The sequence below is a fragment of the Fusarium mangiferae genome, assembly GCF_900044065.1.
Source record: "Fusarium mangiferae strain MRC7560 genome assembly, contig: FMAN_scaffold007, whole genome shotgun sequence".
NCBI lineage: Eukaryota > Fungi > Ascomycota > Sordariomycetes > Hypocreales > Nectriaceae > Fusarium > Fusarium mangiferae.
The window spans coordinates 112,004-125,572 of NW_024573927.1; the positions used below are offsets into that span (position 1 = coordinate 112,004).

The 13,569-nt window shown below is 47.8% G+C and overlaps 5 protein-coding genes across 5 annotated transcripts; 3 read left to right on the top strand and 2 right to left on the bottom strand.

Moving 5' to 3' along the window:
* Window positions 1–1,347: 1,347 nt before the first annotated feature.
* Window positions 1,348–2,379, top strand: FMAN_13120 (uncharacterized protein; the record flags this gene model as incomplete). Its single annotated transcript, XM_041832550.1, has 1 exon — window positions 1,348–2,379. The coding sequence occupies one exon, from the start codon at window positions 1,348–1,350 to the stop codon at window positions 2,377–2,379; it is 1,032 nt and encodes a 343-aa protein (XP_041683002.1).
* A 107-nt stretch (window positions 2,380–2,486) lies between these two features.
* FMAN_13121 (uncharacterized protein) lies at window positions 2,487–4,183 on the bottom strand (the record flags this gene model as incomplete). The annotated part of the gene is made up of 4 exons (XM_041832551.1): window positions 2,487–2,928; window positions 2,987–3,242; window positions 3,303–3,422; window positions 3,478–4,183. The coding sequence occupies 4 exons, from the start codon at window positions 4,181–4,183 to the stop codon at window positions 2,487–2,489; spliced, it is 1,524 nt and encodes a 507-aa protein (XP_041683003.1).
* A 255-nt stretch (window positions 4,184–4,438) lies between these two features.
* FMAN_13122 (monooxygenase) lies at window positions 4,439–6,192 on the bottom strand (the record flags this gene model as incomplete). The annotated part of the gene is made up of 3 exons (XM_041832552.1): window positions 4,439–5,124; window positions 5,173–6,006; window positions 6,060–6,192. 3 exons carry the CDS (start codon window positions 6,190–6,192, stop codon window positions 4,439–4,441), a joined length of 1,653 nt encoding a protein of 550 aa, XP_041683004.1.
* An 854-nt stretch (window positions 6,193–7,046) lies between these two features.
* On the top strand, window positions 7,047–8,452 carry FMAN_13123 (putative NADH cytb-reductase; the record flags this gene model as incomplete). The annotated part of the gene is made up of 2 exons (XM_041832554.1): window positions 7,047–7,122; window positions 7,170–8,452. The coding sequence occupies 2 exons, from the start codon at window positions 7,047–7,049 to the stop codon at window positions 8,450–8,452; spliced, it is 1,359 nt and encodes a 452-aa protein (XP_041683005.1).
* A 4,312-nt stretch (window positions 8,453–12,764) lies between these two features.
* On the top strand, window positions 12,765–13,386 carry FMAN_13124 (uncharacterized protein; the record flags this gene model as incomplete). The annotated part of the gene is made up of 2 exons (XM_041832555.1): window positions 12,765–13,316; window positions 13,372–13,386. The coding sequence occupies 2 exons, from the start codon at window positions 12,765–12,767 to the stop codon at window positions 13,384–13,386; spliced, it is 567 nt and encodes a 188-aa protein (XP_041683006.1).
* Between the last annotated feature and the right edge of the window lie 183 nt (window positions 13,387–13,569).

The window sequence follows — 13,569 nt, forward strand, 5'->3', positions numbered from 1 at the left end:
ACTTTATCTACCTACCCACTTTACGGTAATATCTATATCGGCAACCCGAGTAACCGTATTAAAGTCTACCTCTGCAACCTTGTCCAGAAAAACAAACCCTTCCAATGGTTTTTCGGCATCCTGAATCAAGGTCCCAAGTCCGCGACCATTTGCGACTGCAAACAAGTTACGCGGTGTGACACAAAGTTCAACCTGGAGCTTTAACCTGCTGAGATTACCACCAACTCGCCGTCGTGAATCACAGTCTCACCCGACTAGCCTTCTATCTCGACTTTCATCTTCCCCTCGATGGTGAAGAGGCAGTGATACACATTTGGGAAGATGATTCAAGATTCGACGATTGATCTTTGTTGAAGCTTGATGATAAGATGCTCGAGATGGCGAATCTCTTCTAGTTCTGGCGGGCGAGATGAATACATGAATAGCCAGGCATTAATCGTGGTCCTGTGCTTGGCCAGTGACAGGAAGGTTGTAGAGGCTTACCTGGCTTATTTTCCGTTTCAGTTCAGTTCAGTCGCTGAGCTTTGGCGGCCGACACTCGTGAAAGTGGTTGAATGAAATCTATCCTTATTAGTCATCGCCATAGATTCAAGCCTTTCATCGTGTCTCTGTGCATCTTTTGGGGAGAACCGAGCCACCGAGTTCAGGGCGTAAGAAGCGAAGGATGTCAATGTAGTCGCCAGGCGCTACAAGACAGAGCGTCTCGCTCTGAAGGCCTAACCACTATATAACTCTCTATGACGGGTGTGAGTCGTTGCAAGTCTTAAATGGAGCCTAAGAGTCTGAATATTAGTGGACGGAAGAGATAATAATGCAGGGACGGTGCTTTGATATGCTACTGTATACCCCCGGCTTTTAGACTTAGCTCCGCGTTCTATCGGCCCCACAACAACGATATGCCTGAAGTTCAACCTCATTTGGTAATTCTATAAAGACATGCACCCAATGATGATTAGTAGAATGACATTACTTCAGAACTGTTGAACTCTAATTTTATAGCTATAGACAGTGTACGTGTATAGAATCACGTGCATCTTCAACAAGTCATGCACAAAACCCACCCTAACTCTCCTATGCACTCATACACAAAAAAGCCGGATAGTAATTCGGTTCGGTGAACTCCACCCCCGCAATTCCGAAAAGCTTGACTTGCTTAGAAATGGGAAACACCCTAGTCTAGACTGGCAAGGAAGCCACCGCGCATTGTAATCCGTAAAATAATTTATATATGCTCTGATCAGGGACTTCGGGTTAAAAAATAATCAACGAGTTGGTAGTAATTTCAAGTCTTCACTTTCATATCCTCAACACAACAAGGCTATTCTCTTATCCACTACAACTCTCAAAATGCATATTCTTGGTCTTTGCAATGGCTCAATTGATGGGAACTCTGAGATCCTACTCAAAGCAGCCTTGAAAGCTGCTACTGCCACAGACTCGTCACTTACTGTGTCGTGGATTCATGTGCCTTCAGTTGTACTACCAAGACAGCACCTGCCCTTCAGATCTGATCTATCTCTGATACCGCATCGTCACGATGGAAAAGAACTACCATCCAGAAGAAAAGAGCCTGACGACCGTGAGGCAGTCTTTGAAGCAGTCATGAACGCTGATGCCATCATCATTGCCACTCCGGTATACAGCCACCAGCCTCCTGGAACCCTCAAAGCTCTTGTGGACGCCGTCCTCGGACCTTACGCTGATGTATGCATGGACCATGACTTGAAACGTCGACAGGAAGCTGGTGATAAGTCTGTAAAAAACTCGAATGTGGATCCGCGAGCCGTCAAGCCTCGTGTGGCTGGGTTTATTGCGGTTGCTGGTTCTGACCCTACATTCCCGGAGCAATGGACAATGGCTCTACCCACAATGCAGACTTGCGTATACTCCATACGTTCCCGTGTGATTGACCAAGTTGTATTGCCTGGGTACGCAAATCCGGGAGCCGTCTTAGCGGATTCAGGAACTGCTCTTGGGCGTGCCGAGCTGCTGGGCCGTCGCGTGGCTAGTCAGATGGGAAAGCCATACGAAGAGGCCCAGTATCTTGGGCCTGAAGAGAACGGCAGTTGTCCTTACTGCCATCTTCTCAAAATTGAGTTTCGAGAGGGAAACAATATCTCTTGCGTCGTATGTGGCGCAAATGGCATCCTAGAACTGGGACCCGAGGGCACTATTCGGCCGAAGTGGGAAAAAGACTCTGCTGTTAGTTGCCTAACACTCGAGGGCCAATTACAACACAGATACGACATCCGAGATAAACTCAGCTTGGAGGAACCAAAGCTCGCATCTATTTCTTCTGACTTTGCTAAGTGGAAAAGCTTGGAATTCCCTCGAGTCCCTTTGCCTAGCATCCAAGAAAGTATTACAGGGCGTCTTTGAGCTCCTTTGAGGGTTTTCAGAGACTAGAGTGAATCTAAAGCACCAAAAACTTTCCTTGCTCACAAGATTTAGGATAGGTAGAATGTATTAATCACATGTCCCACTCTCTACGTATCCTTCACCGGCTCTAGCCCTCGATCTCGGATAAAAGCCGTGCCAAGCAAGCATAGGCCAATTAAAGGAACTTGCAATATGAACACACTGTGGCTTGCAGACATGTAGGCATCCAAGACCGCAGGAACCTGGCGCATCGACTCCGGAAGTACATATGTTGAGCTGGCAAGGTCCTTGTACTCAGCTGGCAGAGTAGCGCGTAGTTGAGCTTGAAGGACTGCAGCGGAGACAGCAAGACCGCATGCGCCTCCAATACAACGATAAAAGTTCCTGTTGGAAATAATGACTGCACGGCGGCTCTTGGGGGAATGAGCCTGTAGTGCGATCAAGGTAGGCTGGAAGATGCACCCGACCCCCATTCCGACAACACCCAGTATAACAGCAATAACGGCAATACTACTGTGTCTCGTGAGTAGTAGAGCCAGGCCCGCTCCTCTGCCAAAGAGGTAAGCGATCGTTTGAAACATGGAAGACATGGCGAACAACAACTTACAGAGTCCAAACAGCGAAACCGAATATGAGCACCTCGCCATACCGGAGGCGACGGCTGATGTATTGCCCCGAACCCACAGAAGCAATCATCTGTGTCGCTACCAACGGGGTGTACACCGCTGCTGATTTGATCGCACTGTACTGGTGAGGGTTTTGGAGATAAAGCGGGACGTAATAGAGGTAGGACTGGTAAACAGCACCGAGCAGACAGTTCTGGGCAAGCATTATGGCGAGGCTTGAGTTCTTATAGATGTCAACTAAGTTGAAATGGTCAGTAAGGTTCATCTTGGACACTAATTTCGGACAGGCCCTCTTACTGGGCATCATTGGAAGCTTTGCCATCTTCCATTCCCATCCTATAAATGCCATGAACAGCGCACCGCCCACAGCAAGGAAGCTTATAGAGAGTGGCGAGTCCCATGAGAAGTATGAGCCTCCTTGATAATGGTCAGCATTAGTGATATCACCATTCGCGGGAGATTTGGGTCCTACCTCCGGAGATAGGGATCAGAAGCAATACGATACCAGTACCTGAGACTAGTGAACCTATCCAGTCTATCTTGGAAATCCCTTCCCGAAAGCCAATTGTCGCGGGCTTGGACGGGAGAAAGAGGTAGGACAAAACCGCGGTGATGAACGACAACGGGGTCAAAAGCCAGAAGAACGCTCTCCATGATGACCTTTGCATGATACCGGCGGCAATGAAGGGTCCGATCACATTACCCAATCCAACAGTGCCCCCAACTACCCCTTGAATCTTTCCTCTCTGCTCAAGAGTGACGATGTCCGAGATGATGATGTTGACAAGGTTTTGAACACCACCACCGCCGATACCGGCGATGGCCCGAGAGACGTAAAACATGATCGCATTCTGACTCAAAGAGCAGAGCAAATCTGCGACACAGAGCAGTAAGGCGGCAGACACAAAAATAACCTTGCGACCAAAGACATCAGAGAGTCTACCGTAGAGCATCTGAAAACAAGTATTGGCGATCAAGCTGGAAGTGCCAGCCCAAGAGATGGTAGCTCCGGCGTCCAGGTCTTTGGCGATTGTGGGGATGATTACCGATATGCCATTTTGATCAATTACGACGAGTAGTAAAGCCGCAGAGAGGGTAGCGAGGGCGGTGGCTAATTGGCGTCGAGGTAGGAGATTCAATTGGTCGTGAAGAGCCTTTTCGTCTTTTGTGAGCACCATTTTGTCGACTGCATCGAGAAGGAATAGAGTCAGAACCAGATTTCTGAGTCAATTGAGGCATTATGACTCTTGGCCAAGTTCGCCTTCGGCTATCCCCAAACGGTGATGCGAGCCACAATTATCTCGGAGCTTGTCCGCGGGATTTGTCCGAATACTCGGTATAAGCACTGATAAGACAGAACATGGAAGTTTATTATACCATATTACGGATGTGTGATTGAACTACACGCTGACTACCTGCCAACCCAAAGCCGATCATTCAGACTTTGGTGGCCACTTCACTCTCTTCTCCGCCTGAACATACAAATTATTCGGTCGAATCAACTGGAAGTACGGATCATAGTCAACAGGCCCATCCTGTGCCAAGCTGAACTGGTACCGATAAACAAGCTTCGGCAAAAACACCTTGATCTCCTGCAACGCAAAGTTGAAACCGACACACATTCTGGGACCTGTCGCGAATGGGATGTAAGAGCCTGGAGGTCGATTCTTGACCTGTTCTGTATCCCAGCGATCAGGGTCAAAACGGCCAGGGTTCTCCCATACGTCCTTGTTGTTGTGTATGTGATGCAGTGCTGAGATGACGACTGCTCCTTTGGGGAGTTTGTAGCCTCCTGGTAGGATCATATCAACTTTGGCGGTACGACCGGGCTGAAAGGAGGGATTGTGCAGGCGCTGTGTTTCTTTGATGAATTTATCTAGGAAGCTGAGCTTGTTGGTTGTCTCAGCTGTGACATGGGTGTCGTCGTCCCAATCGTTGTCGACGAGTTCTTGAAGCAGACGCTCTTGGTTTCCTGGATACTTGACAAGACTGAAGATCAACCAGGACAGCAAGGATGACGTGGTGGTGAAGCCGGCGCCTGTAGCTACGAGCAAGGTAGGGGCGAACTGGGAGGGCGGAAGCTTGTTTCCCTTGTTGTCCTTGGCTCGCAGGAAGTAGTCTAGGCGGTCAGTTAGGACAGGTCTCTGTTCGGGTACATGCAACTTACCAACCACATTTTCAGCCTTGAGTGCTGCATCCTGTAGCTCCAGATCCTCTTGTCCCTTTGAAGCCCTGGCAATCGACTCCGTCATCATCTCCATGATCCTAGCGCTTATATCTCTCATTTTCTTTGGATCACCAAATGGCATCTTGGCATACCAAGCACCCATGGATGACACGCGCTTATTCAGCTCCAAGTTCTCCGCAACCTTGAGGACCATCTCGTGCAGCGGCGAGTCTACTTCCTCAAAATGGGCAAAGTCCATTCCTAGGACAAGCTTACCTACTGCCTGGGAGCCAAGCTTCAGCATGTACTGGTAAACATTCCACGCCTCGCCCTTTTCATCGAGCTCATCGAAGACTTTGAAGGACTGCTCTACTGTTCGCTGCATCGTTGGAGCGTAATGACGGACGGCTTTCGGCCCCAGCGCAGGGGGGAGGAATTTATGAGCAAGACGCCATTGCTCGGTGTTGGTGTCGGCTAGAAAGACGCCTGCTTCTTGATTCTTGATTGGGTGGAGTGGATGGCCGGGGACGATGTCTTTTGTGAAGTAGTGGTCTTCCGCAAGGAATATGTTGGACAGTTCGGCGTTATTCGTCTGGTAGAGACGGTTGCCCATACTATTAGTAACGAACAACGGTCCGTATTTCTCAAATAGTCGCTGGTGGTTGCCAATATGATCGGGGTAGATCTCTAGGTAGTTACCAAAGTATGGAATGCCAGCAGGGCCAGGCACGTCTCGGACAGCGTTGCCGTTGATGGAGACTGCAATTGGATCTTCATTCTCCAAGACTTCGGATACTGCGTTGAGCCTTCGATCATTGTGAGCAAAGCCGACACCTGAATGTCCAAGTCAGTCAATTGCGTTGCTGCGATAGCTCGATAAAACTTGCCGTTTGGCTTGACGATGGCAAAGTGAGATGCCACAATGTTTTGAAGCTCCTCAAAGTCCACGGCGGACGGCAGCTCAACCTCTCTGGCTGTTGTCGGCGACTCACCCAAGAGATAAAATTGCTTTGAGGACATGATGATGGTAATGAACTGAGTAAAGAGCCAAGAGTGTCTGTTCGAGAATTGAGGTCTCAAGAATATTGGCCGTTATATGGAGAAATCTCAGGAGGCGAAAGCTCTCATGCATGGCACATGCAAATACCCATTCTCGCCCTCTTCAATAACACCGGAGGCAAGGATACGATGCCCAACGTGGAGACCAAATTCCCTCGCATTGTAAAGTGAATGACGTTCAAGTCCTGTATCGTAGAAATTTTATCATTGTTTCCGTTAATCTTTCGGCATGTCCGTGTTTACAGGTTTCTCGGTCTGATTACAATATTCGCTACGATTGGACGATGCAAACGGGATCATCGGAAGGGCCCATGCCATGTCGGTCCTCGCGTTTAGTTCAGCCGCGAAGACAGAAATACAAGCACCAGCATAGGCATTTGTGAGGATGGATTAAGAGCGTCGGGCCAATAAAGCAGTACGTATTACATCAACAGCGGAATTCGCATTGTTTCACCGACAGCCTCCGGTCGACGTCGATCATAAAGCGGGTCAGCCTCGGTCGCATGGACCCACAACGGGCGATGAAACCTCGGCATTTATCAGGACCCACTACGGAGCTGCACTCCGGCCCGTCGTGGGCACATGCAAATGACGGCATAATCCTTGACAATCCTGGGATCTACCATCTGCCGGTGAGCTTTACGCAATGTGGCTAAGCCGTGCCCGCTTGATGCGCAAGCATTTTACTGTTTAAGAGAACGGTCTGCAGTAGGCCAAGTTGCTGGTATTTAAATTCGAATATTCTTTAGCTCTTCACCAAATATCTACCCTTGGTACAATTGAATCAACACTCAAATTGTGTCTCACTGCGAACAATGGACGAATATACTGTCAAGCAAGCCGCTGAGCATAACAGCCCTGACGATGCATGGCTAATCATCCACGGCCAAGGTACGCTACAAATACTCCATCTGGACCACTAGCTAACTCGAGCCAAGTCTACGACGTCACCAGGTATCTAGCAGACCATCCTGGCGGTGCAGATGTGCTCACTGAAGCAGCCGGTACAGACGCCAGTGAAGACTTTGACAACGCTGGACACTCTGAAGATGCCTTCGAGATCATGAAAGACTGTTGTGTTGGGAGGATCCAGGGCTTCGAGAAGAAGAAACCCAAGCTTAAGCCACTTGCACCAGTAAATGAAGTGAAGGTCCAGTCCGGTGCTTCTTCGTCACTGTCTTCGTTGGTGGTCCTAGGTTTCATTGGCTGCACAGGTGCGGGAGCATACTACTTCTGTCGCCGTCAAGGACTCATGGTACCAGACTGGCTGGTAGCGTCGCTAGGTAGTGACTCAACTGGTTCAAGCTTCCTCAAAGGCATAGTCGTCGGAGGTGGATCTCTTGCAATCGCCAATGCTATCGCCGCAAAACAATTCACCACCATGGCAATGAAGAGCAAGACATTCACCAGTTATCCTGCCCACATGAATCTTCCCAAACGAGCTGAAGAAGACACCTTGCTGCAGAGAGGCCTCTTGGATCCAGTCACCTACTCGCCACTTCCGCTGAAGCAAAAGGTTCTCATCGCACCAAACGTTTATCGCTTGACGTTTAGTCTGCCGACCACGAGCACTATTCTGGGCCTGCCGATCGGGCAGCATGTTACTATTAAGGCTGACATAGATGGAGAGAGCGTTGCTAGGTCATATACGCCAGTGTCTAACAATTCTGACCTTGGCATTCTTGAATTGGTCATCAAGGCGTACCCAGATGGCAAGCTCACCAGCAAATATCTGGCGAAGCTCGAGGTCGGGGACGAGGTCCTCTTCAGAGGACCAAAAGGAGCAATGAAGTATCGACCAAATCTCTGCAAGAAGATCGGTATGATCGCCGGTGGTACTGGTATAACTCCCATGTTCCAGGTAATCCGTGCTATCTGCGAGCATGACCGCGACACAACAGAGATTTCTCTCATCTACGCCAACAGAACGGAACAGGACATTCTTCTTCGGGAAGAGTTGGACAGATTTGCCAGGAGATACCCTAAGAACTTCAAGGTGTATTATATGCTGGACCAGCCGCCGGCGAACTGGGAGTTTGGGTCTGGATATGTAACTCGGGAGTTAATGAAGGAGAGATTGCCGTCGCCGAAGGTGGATTCGAAGGTCTTCTTGTGTGGACCGCCGGGAATGGTCAATGCTTCGAAGAGGGCGCTTGTTGACTTGGGGTTTGAACAGCCTGGGGCGTCAGCTAAGATGTCAAACCAGATTTTTGCATTTTAGATGAGAGGGAGTCCTCCTAGCTCATATGCAGGGTAGCTCTTCATTATCGCACTCTTTAAAATAAAAGATTTTGACTTTTATCTACCATAGGTAAGTAAGAACCGTATTCTTTTTGTTGTTTGTAGTATATTAGTTAAGGAGAAGCCTTGTCATGTCACAGCTTTTCCGTGTCTCAAATGGCGATCATTTTCGCTCAAGTCGGTTTTTTCATGGCGCGGGGATGTGCAGGCGGCTTGTGGATAAATCTGCTTCTGACCCATCTGTAGCCTCAACATGTGGTTAGAGGATGAATGTAGTTTAAACATCGTATCGTAAACTATCATCCTCATGTTCCTCTCTCTACACGTTTCTGCTGGCACACAAGTCTCAAGGACGGTGGTGGCGCCCTCCTACATCCCTAATCCTTCATACGTGAAGATGAAGCTGTAAGCAGCGGTAGCGGAATCGTCCTTGATTAATTCGTACCGGATGTCTTTCGATCACCCCTTGTTCTCGGTGACTCGGCTAGTACCTGAGCATTAATATCCATTTGACGAATCACCTGCCTTCCATTCGCTACCCTCAGCAGACTTCCTTTCTGCAGCCGGGTTCTTTCTGCCTGCTGCCGTCGGTTTAATATCTCATTTGCCTGTTCAAGGTCTTGGACCCTGGCCTCCAATAATGCAAGCTTAACGCATCACTATCTTTTTACCTTCAACAGGGGGACCCTATAGCCTCAAAAACTGACTCTGGAGAACTACGCTTATGCCTACGGATTGTCTTTTCAAAGTACTCAAGCTAGGAACAGGCCTCAAGGATTGTCTTGCAGGTCTTGGGGACTCTTAGGGCCGAAGTAGTTGCTCCTTCCTCGGCAGGCTTTGGAGTCCGTACCGGCGAACTAGTAATACTCACCCTCAGCTGTGGGCGGATGATACAGACAAGACAACTCTACAGAAATACACCACAATGCAGATGCCTCGTGGGAGGTAGTCTTCCAGAGCGATGCCAAACAAATTTGTCAGATCAAGTCTTTCTGAAAAGCAGAAGGATTTCAATTTGAACGCGCATTTCTAAGTGGTGGATGATGACGGGTTTTGACCAGTTTAAGAAGGTTCGAGTGCAAGGCACATGTGGCTCTTTTGATTGCTTGATGTAGACTTAAGTATAATGCAAATAGTTCGTAAGAATGAGTCTGGTTATCGCTCGCTACACGCACCCTGCACGATCGTCATCCAAAATTGTGCTGCAGAACATGCTTGGTGGAGTTACACCAACAGCTCTTCTTCGCCACCAGCTAAGTTCCTCTACAAGTCTTCGGTTCTCGTTCAACGACACATCAAGCGCCACCATCAACGACTGAATTCTCTTTTGAAATACGTGAACTATGGTGTTCTTGCGTGATTTTCGTTGCGGCGGCGAATGACGGGTGTACCTTTGACGATAGTGACCGGGGCAGCGTCGGAATCTGTTCACATGCATCTTTTGTCGCTTTATATGCGATCTGATCAACAAGGTTTAGCGTTTTGAAAATGATGGAGCATAAAATAAAGTTGTGAGATTCTCTCTCTGTTTCCTTAATCTTTCGGGTGGGAAGAGAAAAACGCAGCAATAAATCGGCAATGGAAAGAGAAGGAAGTTATAATGCACACATGTTCAAACGCCCAAAGAGAGGAATAGAAGAAAGATATGATTAACATACCGATATCTGGATGTTCTCAGACCTAACCCGCGGCTTATATCGCGTTTCTCGACTGTGGACTCATTGATGATGTGATGTGAAACGGTCTCATGACAGCTCTGAACAAGCTCGTTAGGTTCAGCAGCTGATAATGGGAGGCTAAGCTTTCGCTCTGTCGGAAGTGCAACGCATGGAGGATTGTTTAGCCCCCAATGCTCATTTATTAAGTCCATGATTGGTTAAGCAGATGATTCTCTGGGACCAAACTTGCGTCTCTGATGCGTATATAGAATTTTGAAGAATAAATCACAGATATCAGTAAGGCAAAATGTAGGTAAGCAGGGCGCCAGTGCGATGTTCTAGAAGTGCCTAGGACGGCTGGTGATTGAGTGATTTCGAGCTTCTCCGTGCTTTAGGAGTGTGGCGTTTGACTGTCCCGCGATAAGGCTTCATTCCTTAAGGGACCTGAGGTAGATCAAACTTGTGACGCAGGGGTGACTCGGTACTTTTGTGCGGACATGTCGGCCCGACAGGGGAATAACGAGGCTAAAGTATAGCAAAAGATCAGCAAGCAACACAACCCGGTGACCCTACCAATAACAAAAGCTGTGTAGGTGAAGGAGTAGCTGTGATTGGAAAGCCAATTGTCTGCAACGAGGTCAGTGCTATCAATTGCGGCATTCTCGGCTTGAAGCGAAATTTGCAAACCAGAATGTTGAGGGGAAAAGGTCGAATGGGGCGCTAAGAGTCGGAGATGTCGTACGAACCGTGCAAGTCGGAGCTGTCGCACGAACCGTGCGGTCAAAGCACTACGGAACGAGGCATATCTGGTGCAAAGAAATACGCGTATTCTCTTTAGGGGCGCAAATTCGCATGATCTCATGCAGAAAGCCTCCCTGTTCTACGGCATGCTAGATACACCCTTGCTTCCACGCGTACTTCCTAATGAATGTAACAAGCCTGTGAGCCAAACAAGTATCTGAGCCACAATATCTCAACCTTGAGAATGGAAGCTATGGCATAACTACACCAAACCCTCGAATCAACCAGAAGACTTATGGCACTCTTCCCCAGACACTGTAACAGCTATCTGACATGTTTTTACATTATTCTCCAGCCTTGTCGCATCCTCTTTAACCCTCTTCCATCTTTCTTTTCCTTTGCGCCGATTGTCCGCCTCTCGGCATTTCGCCTTCTCATTGCGTGCCTACGTTCATCCGATCAATTACTTGTCTACTTTCATCAACTGTCACAACTCCTCCGTTTGCCATCCGCCATTGGCTTAGTGTTTTATTTGTCTGTGGGAGATCTTTGTTCTCATCCCTCAGTAATGTATTTTTATGTATAGGCTAACTCCTTGCTGGGCAGGCGTTTGAGTCCGTAGTGCAACAATTCAAGTCATGCTAGGCAGATCATTAGAGCGTGGCCCTAACTTCAGATTTAATGTGCTTTAGAAATTTCCGAGCCCCAAACGCGGCCTTGTTTGGGCCCTCCTATGCGTTACATGTGAAAGTCCACTCCTTTGTCCTAGATACCACCAGCATACAGTCATTTGTGGTTTGCATGTGATATTGTGCGAGCAATAGAATTAAAAATAGAATTAGTTACTTGCATGTATCACATTCAATCTGTAATACTTACTATAAGCTAGCCTTCTCGTGTAGGAAGGGAGTGCTTCGTATATGCACGCTAGCAGGACTGGCTTGAGCCAATGTTGGAGCCTTGCTACGTGGCATGGTCTTTTCGAGATTTGCGTGCAAGTATACAGAGATGAGCTCGGTTTTCCTAGTTTGATGTCATAGCGTTATTCTGCGATTGTATTTAAGAAATTATATTGGTATCATGTTACTGCTCGCCCTTTATGTAAGCTCAGTAATACTAACAGAAGATTATTCATGCTTTAGGAAACAATTGTTACGCAGCATAATGATAGCGAGGTTATAGTTAATAGAAACGGCTAATAGGTATGAAAAGAAACTCTGAAATCAGTTTCCCTTGGCCTACAGACTAGCGTGCAATCCCTGCTTTATATGCTTTGACTTAGAAGGCTGCTGATCTAACCTAAAGTGTTTCAAGCCCTTAAAGTATACCATTCTGTTCTCCTGGTTTTAGTCTTACCAAATATAGGAGGTGTTTAGGGTGGGGAATTGGGTAGGCCATCTACATGTGTTATGGAGCATTGTCAGATCGACGTTGAAGCTGCTGATCCGAGTCAAACATGGGTCGTTGAGTTGGTTAAACTTTAGACATGTTCAGGTTCTTTAGGTGAAGAGTTTCTCGGCCCGATAGTGAGCAGACCGGGTTGCCTCGTAACTCGCAGATTCGAACCGGAGACGAAACTGTCGCCCCTATGGCAAGGATACCTAGCATTGTGACTGGATATCGGGGAGGCGCGAGGTTAGGGACATGCTAGACCGCGATGCCTCGAGGCATTATAAAAAGGCCATAAATTTCCTTTTCCGTTTTCAGAATTCTACTCCAGCATCTCACTTAAAGGCTCTTGTCTACACCTACAAGCATTTTCAAAAACCTCCATTTCATTAAAACCAGTCCGGTAAGTTGAGTCACGTTCTCTTTCACCAGAATGTAAATTGACAGGAGAATGTAGGAATGCATGTGTCGTGGGCTTTTTGGGTGGCTCTTTGCCTCCCTAAAATGATCGGAGCAACGGCAATATCCAACGACCTGCCATCCCAGAAGCTCGCCACCATCGAGCTTGAGCTTGGTAAGGTCTACGCTCCCGGAGAGATCCATGCGCTACAGGTTTCAGCCACCCAAAACCAGACCCAAGACAATCTACAGGAGAGGAGCCTCCGCAAGCGTGAAGTTCTACACGCAACCTTGAACGCCAAATTGAACTTTTACTGCCCCAACCTACGAAACACGCAGCGCGAATTCGAGTGGGTTTCCTATTGGTATTCTCAGTCGAATCGAATGTATATGGTCGGCACAAAGGATATTGACGGATTCAAGAATTTCTCCTTCGACCCCAATGATGGCGTATTCGCTGGCTACTGGTACCATTCATTCTGCTTGGCTACTCCGACCAAAATTTGTACCTACAATGTCCAAGCCTATTTTAGTGGAAAGAAGTACACGCACTTCATCATGATGGAAATGGTTACGGATACCAGCAATGGAGCAAACATCTTGGCTCCATTCGTTACGGAGAACTGCGTGGATATTCATACTAACGCATGTCCTGGTGTGAGTGGCAGCCACTGCACAATTACATCAAGCCATGTAACTATACCATAAATAGGAACGCCTTCTATAATGCAGTTAGAAGGTTCTAGAGATAGGAATAATGAGTGTGCTGGAGTGGATGGGGATGATGGTGTAGTTAGGTACTGGCTTAAGAAGGCAATTATAGACTTTAACTACATTACTGACATAAAGTCTGTACGCGACTGACTCGAGCCCCACAACTTGAACGTCTTATCAACAAATAGTGCTACGG